Source organism: Littorina saxatilis, linkage group LG5 (genome assembly GCF_037325665.1).
Source record: "Littorina saxatilis isolate snail1 linkage group LG5, US_GU_Lsax_2.0, whole genome shotgun sequence".
In the NCBI taxonomy this organism is placed as follows: domain Eukaryota; kingdom Metazoa; phylum Mollusca; class Gastropoda; order Littorinimorpha; family Littorinidae; genus Littorina; species Littorina saxatilis.
In genome coordinates, this window is record NC_090249.1 from 30,514,770 (window position 1) to 30,529,875 (window position 15,106).

At 40.6% G+C, this 15,106-nt stretch overlaps 1 protein-coding gene across 1 annotated transcript in view; it reads right to left on the minus strand.

The window, feature by feature from the left end:
• Nucleotides 1-15,106, minus strand: part of LOC138967731 (maltase-glucoamylase-like) — a 55,503-nt gene that overhangs the window by 37,369 nt on the left and 3,028 nt on the right. Inside the window, exons 3-17 of the mRNA XM_070340387.1 lie at nucleotides 14,213-14,384; nucleotides 11,948-12,047; nucleotides 11,407-11,519; nucleotides 9,944-10,069; nucleotides 9,453-9,584; nucleotides 8,210-8,347; nucleotides 7,684-7,800; nucleotides 7,321-7,447; nucleotides 6,732-6,882; nucleotides 5,761-5,894; nucleotides 4,484-4,518; nucleotides 4,036-4,152; nucleotides 3,453-3,601; nucleotides 2,947-3,031; nucleotides 312-493 (exon numbers count right to left, since the gene is read on the minus strand). Coding sequence (XP_070196488.1) covers nucleotides 312-493; nucleotides 2,947-3,031; nucleotides 3,453-3,601; nucleotides 4,036-4,152; nucleotides 4,484-4,518; nucleotides 5,761-5,894; nucleotides 6,732-6,882; nucleotides 7,321-7,447; nucleotides 7,684-7,800; nucleotides 8,210-8,347; nucleotides 9,453-9,584; nucleotides 9,944-10,069; nucleotides 11,407-11,519; nucleotides 11,948-12,047; nucleotides 14,213-14,384 — 1,878 coding nt within the window. The remainder of the gene's footprint in view (nucleotides 1-311; nucleotides 494-2,946; nucleotides 3,032-3,452; nucleotides 3,602-4,035; nucleotides 4,153-4,483; nucleotides 4,519-5,760; nucleotides 5,895-6,731; nucleotides 6,883-7,320; nucleotides 7,448-7,683; nucleotides 7,801-8,209; nucleotides 8,348-9,452; nucleotides 9,585-9,943; nucleotides 10,070-11,406; nucleotides 11,520-11,947; nucleotides 12,048-14,212; nucleotides 14,385-15,106) is intronic.

Sequence of the window (15,106 nt, forward strand, 5' to 3'; positions counted from 1 at the left end):
TCTAACTCCCCACCCCCACTCCCACTCCCACTCCCTCTCTCTCTCTCTCTCTCTCTCTCTCTCTCTCTCTCTCTCTCTCTCTCTCTCTCTCTCTCTCTTCTAAAATGACGCTAGCGGGTAAGTTCAGTTTCCCCCATCCCCTCCCCTCCTGACTTGTTTATCGATTTTAACAATTATTTTTTCTGAACGTTGACAATAGGTAATTGAGAAACTGTTTGTCATTGCACTTATATTGACGATTGCATCATTAGCCTTCTGGACTGTTTTATGTTGCACAACACACGACTGCCCAAATCAGAGGAATATCATACCTCTGTGCGGTATTTGCTCCAGGCTTCTGTAAAGGTAATATGTAGCCTCCCCTGACCAAGAGAACTGGTTTTGACTCTGACGTCACAGCTATTGTGACGAAACGAGGACCAATGACGACATGACCGCTGAAGAAGTCATACCATTGACCATCCGGGACGTAAAACGTCATGGCAGTTTGACCCTTTGTGTAATTAAAGCAGAAATGTATGAATAAAACAGACAAGAAAGAAAGAAGGACAGGAAGAAACAAGTCGCGTAAGGCGAAAATACAATATTTAGTCAAGTAGCTGCCCTTTTTCAGCAAGACCGTATACTCGTAGCATCGTCAGTCCACCGCTCATGGCAAAGGCAGTGAAATTGACAAGAAGAGCGGGGTAGTAGTTGCGCTAAGAAGGATAGCACGCTTTTCTGTACCTCTCTTTGTTTTAACTTTCTGAGCGTGTTTTTAATCCAAACATATCATATCTATATGTTTTTGGAATCAGGAACCGACAAGGAATAAGATGAAAGTGTTTTTAAATTGATTTCGAAAAAAACATTTTGATAATAATTTTTATATATTTAATTTTCAGAGCTTGTTTTTAATCCGAATATAACATATTTATATGTTTTTGGAATCAGCAAATGATGGAGAATAAGATAAACGTAAATTTGGATCGTTTTATAAATTTTTATTTTTTTTTACAATTTTCCGATTTTTAATGACCAAAGTCATAAATTAATTTTTAAGCCACCAAGCTGAAATGCAATACCGAACCCCGGGCTTCGTCGAAGATTACTTGACCAAAATTTCAACCAATTTGGTTGAAAAATGAGGGCGTGACAGTGCCGCCTCAACTTTCACGAAAAGCCGGATATGACGTCATCAAAGACATTTATCAAAAAAATGAAAAAAACGTTCGGGGATTTCATACCCAGGAACTCTCATGTCAAATTTCATAAAGATCGGTCCAGTAGTTTAGTCTGAATCGCTCTACACACACACACAGACACACACACAGACACACACACAGACACACGCACATACACCATACCCTCGTTTCGATTCCCCCTCGATGTTAAAATATTTAGTCAAAACTTGACTAAATATAAAAACAAGTCGCGTAAGGCGAAAATACAATATTTAGTCAAGTAGCTGTCGAACTCACAGAATGAAACTGAACGCAATGCCATTTTTCAGCAAGACCGTATACTCGTAGCATCGTCAGTCCACCGCTCATGGCAAAGGCAGTGAAATTGACAAGAAGAGCGGGGTAGTAGTTGCGCTAAGAAGGATAGCACGCTTTTCTGTACCTCTCTTCGTTTTAACTTTCTGAGCGTGTTTTTAATCCAAACATATCATATCTATATGTTTTTGGAATCAGGAACCGACAAGGAATAAGATGAAAGTGTTTTTAAATTGATTTGGACAATTTAATTTTGATAATAATTTTTATATATTTAATTTTCAGAGCTTGTTTTTAATCCGAATATAACATATTTATATGTTTTTGGAATCAGCAAATGATGGAGAATAAGATAAACGTAAATTTGGATCGTTTTATAAATTTTTATTTTTTTTTACAATTTTCAGATTTTTAATGACCAAAGTCATTAATTAATTTTTAAGCCACCAAGCTGAAATGCAATACCGAAGTCCGGGCTTCGTCGAAGAGTACTTGACCAAAATTTCAACCAATTTGGTTGAAAAATGAGGGCGTGACAGTGCCGCCTCAACTTTCACGAAAAGCCGGATGTGACGTCATCAAAGACATTTATCAAAAAAATGAAAAAAACGTATGGGGATTTCATACCCAGGAACTCTCATGTCAAATTTCATAAAGATCGGTCCAGTAGTTTAGTCTGAATCGCTCTACACACACACACACACACACACAGACAGACACACGCACATACACCACGACCCTCGTCTCGATTCCCCCCTCTACGTTAAAACATTTAGTCAAAACTTGACTAAATGTAAAAAGAAAGAAGGACAGGAAGAAAAAAAGGAAAAAAAAGAAATTAAGAAAGAAAGGAAGGAAGGAAGAAAGAAAAGAAATTAAGAAAGGTAGAAAAAAAAAAGGAAAAGGAAAAAGGAGAATTCTAACTTAAACCAAGCAATGCATACATTCGCTTTTCTGTTTCAATGATGACAAGTGGTACGAGCAGAAACAATCAGCACACAGTGTGGTGCAGCCCAGTTCTTTATAGAATGGGGGAAGCATTCATCCAACGCAGTTCTACTGTGCAGATGTTATCATATCACCTTTCGTGTTTCTTGACCGTTGTTTCTGGGCCTTGTGCAAAAGAAGACTCATACTGGAGAAAGCTTCTGAAAATGCTGAGACATCCATGGTCACAGTTTATAAGGCACGCACAAGAATCAAGCATGCTCACTATTATTTCAATAACGCATGTACGAACTAGCTGTCAGAAAAAATAATGACCATAGTTTACGATCTTGTATAACTAAGTTTGGCCACTGGGCTTCATTGGGTAGGTGATTTTCGAACCAAAATTGCCTGGCGTCAAAGAAAGGTCTTTATTCTGCACGAAACGGATCTGTAATATATATATATATATATATATATATACCACGTCATACAAAATGTCTGCATCAAAGGCTTCTAATTTTCTTAAGTTCAACCGCACCTCTTCCAAAATGGGTGAGATAAGCAGAGCTGGTCCCCACAAGAACTGTCTGTCTATGTCATACGTCGCTGTGTCCGCCGGGAACCTGCAAAAAACAACAACATGGTTCTGGAATATATGCCAGCAGATAACATTAAGCACCCAGCTAAAACGAGTCTTGGTTTACTAAACATGTGGATTTTCTGTTCGAGAAAGTAAGTGACGTACTTGCTCTGTAAACACACACACACACTCTCACAAACACACACACACACACACACACACACACACACACACACATACACACACACACACACACACACACACACACACACACACTTTTTACGAGCTAGATGAGATGAGAACCTTTAAAACACAACATGATGATCTCCATAAGCTGTTGCATGTTTTTGACTACGTTGAAGTTGCTTGTTTACCACATACTTTCTGATATTATTTGTATGCTTATATGAAGGTAAGAAGCTAATGCTTTGTGAAATACTAAATACCGATTAGATAGAACTTACTCATGATGCAATGGTCTGATAACTGTCCCGCCTTGTGTGTGCGCTTGATGGAACAGCGTGTAGAGGAAAGGCAGCAACCAATAACGTGTCTCCAAAATCTCACGTGACGCCCTGGCTACTTCCTCTCCGAGGAAACCTGGTTCCTGTGGCTTAAAACAAATAAATCAAACAAAGAAATTGAAAGGAAACCAATGCTTAATGTTTCTTCACATAATACTGTCTACAGAGGACAAAACGTTTATCGGGATCTTCATCAACAGAATTATAATCCTGCGCTTGCATCGACAGTATCAATTCTGCGCTTTGATAGACAATATTAATTTTGCATCAACGCACCTTCCAGTAAGCCCAATCGAAATCAGATTAAAAGCACACTCCTCAAAAAGCGGGAAGGAAACGAAATTGAAAACGAATACTGACTAATTTGCATTCGTTAGAAAAGGAATTGCAGCAACAGTAGTAACAGTAAAACTAACTGCAGATCAGGATACGATGAAATATGTCCAATTGTCTTTATTCCCGAAGAAACCAGAACTCACAATATACAAGATTGCTGATTCCAATATGAGCAAATATCTAGTACCTTTTGGTTAATAGCATTGTGATTTCGGCAGAATGTGTAAAAGGCCCCCAGCTGCATCCAGCGTTTACATAGTTCTGGTGTGGTATCCCCGAAGAATCCACAAATGTCGGCACCAATCTGAAATGATGTGGCCATGATGTATTCGCCAGACAAGAAAATCGGTTCAGGTCATGTCCATGGTTCAATTCGTATATAAATCCGAGAGGTTATTTTTTTTTCTCCACGTAATGTGTTCAATGAAATTTGTCACTTCCTTCAAAGGGTGCAATATTCAAAGTCTCAATCAAGAATAGATTTTGTCAGTAACAATTACACAAGATATTCTGAAATACGAATTTTCCCCCCAGAGCTGGAAGTGCTACGTTGTCTGTTATTACTGGGACAAACTCTTTTTTCTCATGCAACAATGACAAAACAATCAAAACAACAATCCGTGTGTAACACTTACGTAAGGTATGCCAAACAGGTTGAACTCGAGAATACCTGAAAAATCAACATGGGGCAAAGTGAATGTTTACCTTCCGACCAGTTAAGTTATTTTACCCTAACAATCAACATACGTTTATCTTTGTTCATTCGCACCTGATTCAGAAATTAAAACAGTGTCAATAAAACATTCTCAATAAATAAGTACCATGAGATGAGAAAACAAAGAAAGACAAGTCGCGTAAGGCGAAAATACAATATTTAGTCAAGTAGCTGTCGAACTCACAGAATGAAACTGAACGCAATGCCATTTTTCAGCAAGACCGTATACTGTAGCATCGTCAGTCCACCGCTCATGGCAAAGGCAGTGAAATTGACAAGAAGAGCGGGGTAGTAGTTGCGCTAAGAAGGATAGCACGCTTTTCTGTACCTCTCTTTGTTTTAACTTTCTGAGCGTGTTTTTAATCCAAACATATCATATCTATATGTTTTTGGGATCAGGAACCGACAAGGAATAAGATGAAAGTGTTTTTAAATTGATTTGGACAATTTAATTTTGATAATAATTTTTATATATTTAATTTTGAGAGCTTGTTTTTAATCCGAATATAACATATTTATATGTTTTTGGAATCAGCAAATGATGGAGAATAAGATAAACGTAAATTTGGATCGTTTTATAAATTTTTATTTTTTTTTACAATTTTCCGATTTTTAATGACCAAAGTCATAAATTAATTTTTAAGCCACCAAGCTGAAATGCAATACCGAACCCCGGGCTTCGTCGAAGATTACTTGACCAAAATTTCAACCAATTTGGTTGAAAAATGAGGGCGTGACAGTGCCGCCTCAACTTTCACGAAAAGCCGGATATGACGTCATCAAAGACATTTATCAAAAAAATGAAAAAAACGTATGGGGATTTCATACCCAGGAACTCTCATGTCAAATTTCATAAAGATCGGTCCAGTAGTTTAGTCTGAATCGCTCTACACACACACACACGCACACACGCACACACGCACATACACCACGACCCTCGTTTCGATTCCCCCTCGATGTTAAAATATTTAGTCAAAACTTGACTAAATATAAAAAAAGAAAAAGGAAGAAAGATAGAAAGAAAGAAAGAAAGAAAGAAAGAAAGAAAGAAAGAAAGAAGAAAAAAAATAGAAAGAAAGAAAGAAAGAGAGAAAGAAAGAAACCATTAAACAGAACCTTGAAAACACTTTTATTGGACATAAGGGGAAACCAAGCGCAAAGAGATCAAGAAAGTCCAGTGGGCGAACAGAGACTGACCAATGACGGAGTGTCTGAGGTCTGACCACTTGCTCTGGTTGTCACCCAGCCAGTGACCGCCATGTTTGCCTGACCCGGGGAACGTGGACCGTGTGATCACCACGCTTCTCTCCCCTGTCGCCGCTCTCGCAGCTCTGAAATCAGAAAAAGGTTATAGCGTGTTTTGTGCACAATGAATTATTCAATGGCTTCGACACACGGAGAAAGGTCTTAAATTGTAAGATGTAAGGATAGTGTGGGCGTTAATGAGAGTTATCTGGTCAGGCAGTTGCAGGCATATAATTTGTGCGAGTGAAGAACCACGGCATAGTTGGCCATTGCGGTCTTATATTGCGGGCCAAATGAAGGAAGCCAGACACTGCGGTTTTCACTGCGCATTTGACCTAAAGACACCTGTCTTATACATTATTCACACTTTCCGCGAGCACATGCACGTGTCTGACCTAATATTAAGTCCTCGTTTTGTTCTTTGGTGGCTGCATGACTCCATGGGATGAACGGGTAATTTACTATGCTTGCATCATTTGCACAGCGTTTTCTAAGGTCTTCCATTAGACCTGCTCGCCGAGTTTCATGAGATTCTCTCACTCCGCCCAACATATTACATCGCCTCTCATCGGCAATGCTCCACTGCCTTGTGAATATCAACCTGGTCGTGTTTGAGACTAGCATCTTTGGCCAAACTTTTCTGACATTACATTTACATAAGCGAAACAGACACATTTAGTGAGTAAAGCGAGAATTATTACAGTCTTACGCCTGGGTGATGACGGTCTCGTTAAAAGGTAATGGTAATGGTACTCCCATAACCATGTTTGGTCGAAGGTGAGCGAAATGGTAGACATCTCAGCTTCTCCAAGGCAAGCTTTATGAGGGGTGGCGCCCATTTCCTCCCCCTCGCTGGCTTCGTTACAATGACACAAACTTCAAGACAATCCAATGAAGCGCGATCACTAATAACCTGCACTTACTCTTGCGTGATGACAGTCTCGCTGTATCCATAGAGACTGTGGACGTCATAGTGGCGAAACTGGCCACTGTCACCCTGCACGGCACTCATGCAGATGGTCTTGTCCGACAGTCGCGCTGGCTTTCCTGGTGAGTCGTGCAGGTACGCTGCCTCTATGGATAAGATCATCGGTGTTGACACATGTTCAAGGGAACAAAAGGAGCAGGAGCTAGGATAGCAAAGATTAACAAAAAGAAGCAGAAACGCTTTGCGCGGTTGTAGAGGGTAGTTTCGCTTGATCATTCTTGACTTTTCTATGCACGAAAAGCCTTGAGGGTTGTTCTTGGCAAGAGAGGAAAGACGATACACAGAACTTACGGACTAGCAGTCTTGGTCAGTTGTTCAGTTACTATTCTTAAATACTTTTTGTTTTTTGACCGTAAAAAAATAGAAACTTTATTCTTATGTCAAAGGGTTTCTTCTGTAAAAATTAAAACACCAAAATAATTGTGCATAGACAGCTCAGGGACAGACACACGTGGAATAAAGGGATCTATAGAAGAGTGCACTGAGACAGACAAGCACACAGTTGACACAATCATGGAAGTTACTTGATCTGTAGGGAGGATCTTCCCAGTCGTTGTGTGGACACTTGAGGCTCCAGTACGGTTTGACCGATTCTGGCCAGTTGAACGGGCGTTCCTCGTTTGTACCGAAACTTGCTGGTTCGTTCATGTCCTGTTTGAAATAGACAAATATTGTAGCCTAGCTAGTTGGGTTCTAATTGTTTGGAGTTGTAATTGTTTGGACTTGTAAATCTTTAGGCTTGTAATTGTTTGGGTTATTTATGCTCGTCTACAATCCTTGGATACTCCATCGAACCTTACTTGGAGTAAAGTATAACTATTCCCTTTTGTGGTTAGAAAAAGAGCCTACTATAAGAAATTATTTAATCCGAAAAGGTTATAACTTACGATCCATAGGCCATCAAATGTGACGTTGTTTCTGAGCGTGACGATCAGATCTTTCCATACACTCCTCGTTTGATTCTTCAGGAAATCTGGACACGCAGTCTTTCCCTTGGGCCATACCTGTAAATGAACATTTTTATTGTTTTCTGGTGGGTTTGTTTTTCAATTTCTGTCTTGGGGACATTGCCGTAAGATTTGTAAGGGCAGGTTTGACGAAAACGCGTCGTTCTGAAATCTGTATCTTTGCAAAAAAGTAATTTAGGCAATGTGTCTGTCAGTTTGTCTGTCTGACTGTCCGGCTCCCTCCTTTCTCTGTCTTTGTTCCTGTCGTGTCTGTCGTGTCTGTCTGTCTGTCTGTCTGTCTGTCTGTTTGTCTGTCTGTCTCTCTCTCTCTCTCTCTCTCTCTCTCTCTCTCTCTCTCTCTCTCTCTCTCTCCCCCTCCCTCCCTCTCTCACCCCTGCCCCGTTCTTATTTTGCAGATTTCCTTTGTACCAACTTTTGAAAGCTACAATCGTGCTAGTGTACTCACATATCCCAGGAGTGCACCATTGCTGTCAGCACTGCCGGCAGGAGGCGTGACGTCATTGGGCCATTTGACAAAACCGTCTACAGCCTTCATCAGCTGGTACGGCTCGTAGTCCGTGTAGTTAGAAACCAAGCACGGATCCTGTCAAATACGTGTTGTGCAGTATTTTGTGTGTGGTTAAAAGTCAAAACTTTCTTGTTGCATATCAAAGGTCATGTCTATGTCTGTTCAGAGAGGGCGTCTCTTTGGAAAACCAGACATTTTTCAAGCTCTTTGGCTGAGGTTAATGTTAAGTTACTTCCCTATAAAGAACGTATTTGAAGTGCCAACACGATGCCTAGAAGGAGAGAGAAAATAATGCAATTCTCCTTTCACCTTACTCTAAGACGACAGTAAGAGGAAAGACGAAAATGTGTTTGTTGTGAAAATTCGTGAAAACCCATTTGAATTACTGTTCCGTGGCTTTTTGATAGACCTAATTCTTTCAAAGAAAGTGGCTTCAGAGTACAGTTGATTCTTCGCGAAAAGCATGTTTGTACCATGCCAATTAAATGTATTACCTGAAAAAGATGTCAAAGCTGGAAGAAAATATTTGTGAAAATGGTTATACCTTAAGATCAAACCAGCATGCTTTACTTGGATTCTTCTTCTTCTTCTGCGTTCGTGGGCTGAAACTCCCACGTACACTCGTGTTTTTTGCACGAGTGGAATTTTACGTGTATGACCGTTTTTTACCCCGCCATTTAGGCAGCCATACGCCGTTTTCGGAGGAAGCATGCTGGGTATTTTCGTGTTTCTATAACCCACCGAACTCTGACATGGATTACAGGATCGTTTTCGTGCGCACTTGGTCTTGTGCTTGCGTGTACACACGGGGGTGTTCGGACACCGAGGAGAGTCTGCACACAAAGTTGACTCTGAGAAATCAATCTCTCGCCGAACGTGGGGACGAACTCACGCTGACAGCGGCCAACTGGATACAAATCCAGCGCGCTACCGACTGAGCTACATCCCCGCCCTCTTGGATTCTATAGCATCTCCATAACCGCTAGCGAACATTTGTCATATCTGGTGAAGGAATAGATACCGTGTACGACCTTAACCATCGGCTCATAATTAAGTACTAAACGTTTCTTGATCCGGAAACTGTCCTTTTCCTGCAACTTCCCCATCGGAATGAACTGCGAAGTTTGAGATAGTGAACTTCGATAACCGTATTGTTAAAAACAATAATAATTATGCTTACCAAAATGACAATAGTTCTCATTCCAGATGCTTGAAGCTGCTTGAAGTAGTCGTTGAGGTCGCCAAAGTTGACCATATCCACCGTAAAGTCCTTCCTCTCGTCCATATAGTCAATGTCCGCCACTTGCACGTCCTTGACATTCAAGGTAGAAGGTTACGACAGAGCGAGGTATATGCAATACTTATGAATGATAATAAATGAAGTACGTTGTGTGTATAGTAAAACGTACGTTAAAAAACAATACAACAACGAAGCAGCCGCATTAGCAGCAGCAGCAACATCAACAACACAACAACAACAAAACAACAACAACAACAACAACAACGCCAAAGCACTAACAACAAAACCAACAACAACAACAACAACAAAACAAAAGAAGTATTCATTGCTAGACAATTGTCAATTTAAAATCAAAAGCAGATTGAGGTGCCGAAAGGCAAATATAATAAAGAAGCTGGCCTGTTCCGATCAGAACATAATTATGCACTTACCAGGGGAATACCGTATTTCCTGGTGGTTTCCACCGCCTTCTTTATTTCTCCCACGTGATTGTAACCATAGCGACTCTGCTGGAATCCCAGACCCCAGTAAGGGGGCATCATGGGAAGACCAATTGCCTGAAAACACAAACGTGAAAGAAACAAAGAATGAGAAAGGAAATTGTAGCAATGACAGAAAAAACCCTGATAGCAACGATCAGAAGGCTGCACGCGCACAGGTTTCCATTGGTCCACTGCAACGATGTCTTTTAATTCATCATGCTACTCTACAAGTACTTGTACATTCGTGACACGAATAGGTTTGTCGACCTTCCTTGGAAGAAGCATATAACTTTCTGTTGAAGTAACTTTTACAGGCACTCAAGGGTTAGACACCTGTTATTGATTTCTTCAACAAATCTTGATCAGTATGCACAATTCGGTTTCTGTCTTACAAAATAAAAAGAATATGTCACTGGTGATAAACATACGGGTATTGCGGAGTGACACGCACAAGGGTGAAGTTCCCAGATGTTCGTTTCACGTGGACAAATAACAGGGATACGGAAAGAGAAACAAGTCGCGTAAGGCGAAATTACTACATTTAGTCAAGCTGTGGAACTCACAGAATGAAACTGAACGCACTGCATTTTATCACAATGACCGTAGTCCGCCGCTCGTGCAAAACGGAGTGAAACTTAAGAGCCTGTTTAGCTCGGTATTGGTTTCGCTGTGCTGCATAGCACGCTTTTCTGTGCCTCTCTTCGTTTTAACTTTCTGAGCGTGTCTTTAATCCAAACATATCATATCTATATGTTTTTGGAATCAGGAACCGACAAGGAATAAGATGAAATTGTTTTTAAATCGATTTCGGAAATTTTATTTTAATCATAATTTTTTATATTTTTAATTTTCAGAGCTTGTTTTTAATCCAAATATAACATATTTATATGTTTTTGGAATCAGGAAATGATGTAGAATAAGATGAACGTAAATTTGGATCGTTTTATATACAAAAAAATTATTACAATTTTCAGATTTTTAATGACCAAAGTCATTAATTAATTTTTAAGCCCCCAAGTTGAAATGCAATACTGAAGTCCGGCCTTCGTCGAAGATTGCTTTACAAAAATGTCAATCAATTTGATTGAAAAATGAGGGTGTGACAGTGCCGCCTCAACTTTTACAAAAAAGCCGGATATGACGTCATGAAAGACATTTGTCGAAAAAAAGAAAAAAACGTCTGGGGATATCATACCCAGGAACTCTCATGTAACATTTCATAAAGATCGGTCCAGTAGTTTACTCTGAATCGCTCTACACACACACACACACACACACAACACACAACACACACACACACACACACACACAAACACACACACATACACCACGACCCTCGTCTCGATTCCCCCTCTATGTTAAAACATTTAGTCAAAACTTGACTAAATGTAAAAAGGATGCATTTAAATTACCAGTGTGTACTGCTGGATGACTTGTTCTGGTGTTGGTCCAAAGAAGAAGTAGAAATCCAAAATGCCACCAATGGTACGGTATGTCAACATTGGCAGTGGTGAGAGAGTGAAATCTGGAAAGATGATAGAAAAATGTCATTAGTTGCAGATGCAATAGATGTCAACAAACACAGACACACACAGACACACACACACATACACACACACTCGAATTATGTCAAATGGTTAGGGCATAAGTAGAAAATTTGACTAAATGTAAAAAGTATGGGAAACAAAGGTACCTAATCCTTTAAACTAACCTTTACCACATGGAAAGAAGCTTAGTGGTCGACACAAGACGAAAACAGCTCGACGCAGATAACGACGCACAGACACACGCAGACACAGGCACAGAAACACAGAAACAGACACATAGACACACAGCCACACACAGCCACACAAGTAAAGACACACACACACACACACAAACACACACACACACACAGACACACACACACACACACACACACATACACACACACACACACACACAGGGGCCTACCTTGTGCGTTACTGTTGAGAAGCAGAACCCCGTGAGTGTTTCCCTGTGTATCCTCTAGGCAAGTGTAGAAGGGATGAACACCATACAGGTTTTCACCTTTCTGAACAAAACAAATTCAGATAATTTTGTAAAATGTTCATTTATTACATGTGCTCGGCGTGAAGGAGCCTTGTTTGCTCATAATACAAATACTTTTGTCCAGTCACTTACTTCAGCTTATACTCAGCCAAACGATCCGCGCAGTGAACTTGCTCAAGTGGCTGGAGATAATCACACGAAATACCAAACAAGTCGCGTAAGGCGAAATAACAACATTTTAGTCAAGATGTCGAACTCACAGAAAGAAACTGAACGCACTGCTTTTTTCACCAAGACCACATACTCGTAGTTTCGTCAGTCCAAAGGCAAAGGCAGTGAAATCGACAAGCCATGCAGAATAGTGCAGTAGTGGTCGCGCTGAGCAGGATAACACGCTTTTCTGTATGTATATTCTTTTTAGCTTACTGAGTTTGTTTTTAATCCAAACATATCATATCTATATGTTTCTGGAATCAGGGGCCGACAAGGAATAAGATGAAATTGGTTTTAAATCGATTTCGAAAAATTAATTTAAATCATAATTTTCATATTTTCAATTTTCAGAGCTTGTTTGTAATCCAAATATAACATACTAGATGAATACCCGCTTCGCCGGGTAGCCGGCTTCGCCGGGAAGAAGTTCTTAAAGCCGAACGCCGGCTTCGCCGGGTCCGAACAATGGATTCGTGGAATGGGAACAGCACGAAAATGATTCAGTGGCCATAATGCCATTCCTGACCATATCGAGTCCCATCCTTGTCGACGAATGTAACCGTGTTAATCACCTTTGGAGGCGAACTCCACTCAAACAGGATTGAGCAATTTAGAGCTTATCTCTAAGCCCTTTTGAACTGTTATGGCTTCTCAAAGGAAGGCCAGTACATACAAATACACAAAAGCCGCCAGACCACATCACAAACAGAACTGAACAATCCACAGGTGTTGCCCACATAGAGAGACACACACACACACACACACACACAAACACAGAGAAGCCGTATATATAGAGAGATAGATGACAGTGTATTTTTTGCGTGGCTATAAATTGATTCGACCTTTGCACTTTTACAGTGAGGATAATTTACGGGTCCAATTTACGTTCTGGACACTGCGGTGACCTTCTAAAAATAGTAACAGAACGCCGGGAATATCCGAAGATGCCCCCTCATACTATAGTGCACCATACGAAGGAAGGGAGGTAAACGCTGAAAACATGGAGAAGATAAGGAAGAGTTATGGTAGTTGATCCCCCCAAAAAAACCAAAATCGGTTTGCGCTGCGCGCTGAGAGCACGTATTGAAATATCTCATCGACCAGATTTTGTGCGGGGTGTATCTGAATATGGACACCAAATTTGAAGCAGATCCATCGAGAACTTTGGCCGTGCATGACGATTACACACATACACACACACACAGACAGACAGACAGACACAAGTCGTATATATATATAGATGTATATGTTTTTGGAATCAGACAATGACGAAGAATAAGATGTAATTATTTGTGGATCGTTTAATAAAAAAAATGTTTAATTACAAGTTTCCGATTTTTAATGACCAAACTCATTCATTAGTTTTTAAGCCACCAAGCTGGAATGCAATATCAAAGTCCGGTCTTCGTCGAAGATAGCTTTGCCAAAATTTCAATCAATTTGATTGAAAAATGAGGGTGTGACAGTGCCGCCTCAACTTTTACAAAAAGCCGGATATGACATCATCAAAGGTATTTATCGAAATAAAGAAAAAAACATCCGGGGATATCATTCCCAGGAACTCTCATGTCAAATTTCATAAAGATCGGTCCAGTAGTTTAGTCTGAATCGCTCTACACACGCACAGACAGACAGACAGACAGACAGACAGACACACACACACACACACACACACACACATACACACACACACACACACACACACACACACACACACACACATACACCACGACCCTCGTCTCGATTCCCCCTCTACGTTAAAACATTTAGTCAAAACTTGACTAAATGATAAAAATGACAAGCCTGCAGGAGAAGCTGTTCGGCAACCTGGTGGCCCTTAAGAGGACAGCGGCATTCGTTTGAGCCACGTGAGTGGAAGTCTAAAACGAGCGAACGAGAAGAAGAAGAAAATGACAAGCTCTCCTCACTAGCTTCGCTTTCTTCATATTAATCCACCAAAAACGACATACTTACAGAAAACGAGGGCGGCTGGTCCCGAGCGAAGGCAGGCCAGGAAGCGTTCATGTTGTGCTTGAAGGTGTCGTGGAGGTTCTCCCCCAGCCCGTACAGCCTGTCCGAGGGCAGCCTGGTCGCCAGCTGCAGGAACTGGTCTGACAGCACCAGGCCGCCCACTCCCGTGTCCCAGCTGGTGAGTGTCAAGTGTGTGAAAAGTAAGGAGTGGTTAGTTTGGTTGGAGAAGAAATAGAGATTACACCATGCAAGATTTTTTGGACTCACATTGGGATACATGGGATATTGGGAAAAGAACGCTGCTTTTCCGTGTAAAGTGTATAAACCCATTTGTTCTACATATACATGATTCTACACTTGGAATCCCTCGCGACTTTCTTTGTTCATTGAGGTACTCAACAAAGTCGGGCAAGTCTCGACCCCAATATAGTGCCCAACTAAACAAAGAAAGTCGTGAGGGATTCCCAATGTGAGAATAAAACAAAGGAGTTTTCCATCTTTACATATAGCCTAAATGTTTTCTCTAAACTGCACAGAAAAATAAACAATGATTAGCTTACAAGAAAATACGCGAAGATGTCCATGTCTCCCCCGTTCATGGTTATCATCGATACTTTGAGATACGACACGACGATCGAATGTCAGCGAGTTGAAAAGGGTAAACAAATACCAGACTCTATCCTGGGCGTATTACCAACAATACATTTTCCAATAGGCCATGCAGTTAGTCCTAAGATGACGTTATATTCGAATAGTTAGTCAGTACGTCTTTGTTCAAATCGCATCACATCGCAGCCTCGCAACCCCCTCCCCCCTTTAAAGGAAGACATATTTTGTAATTTTGTGGATTAACTGGCAAATGCCATCACTCTCACTTTAGCCCACCCTTATCAAATT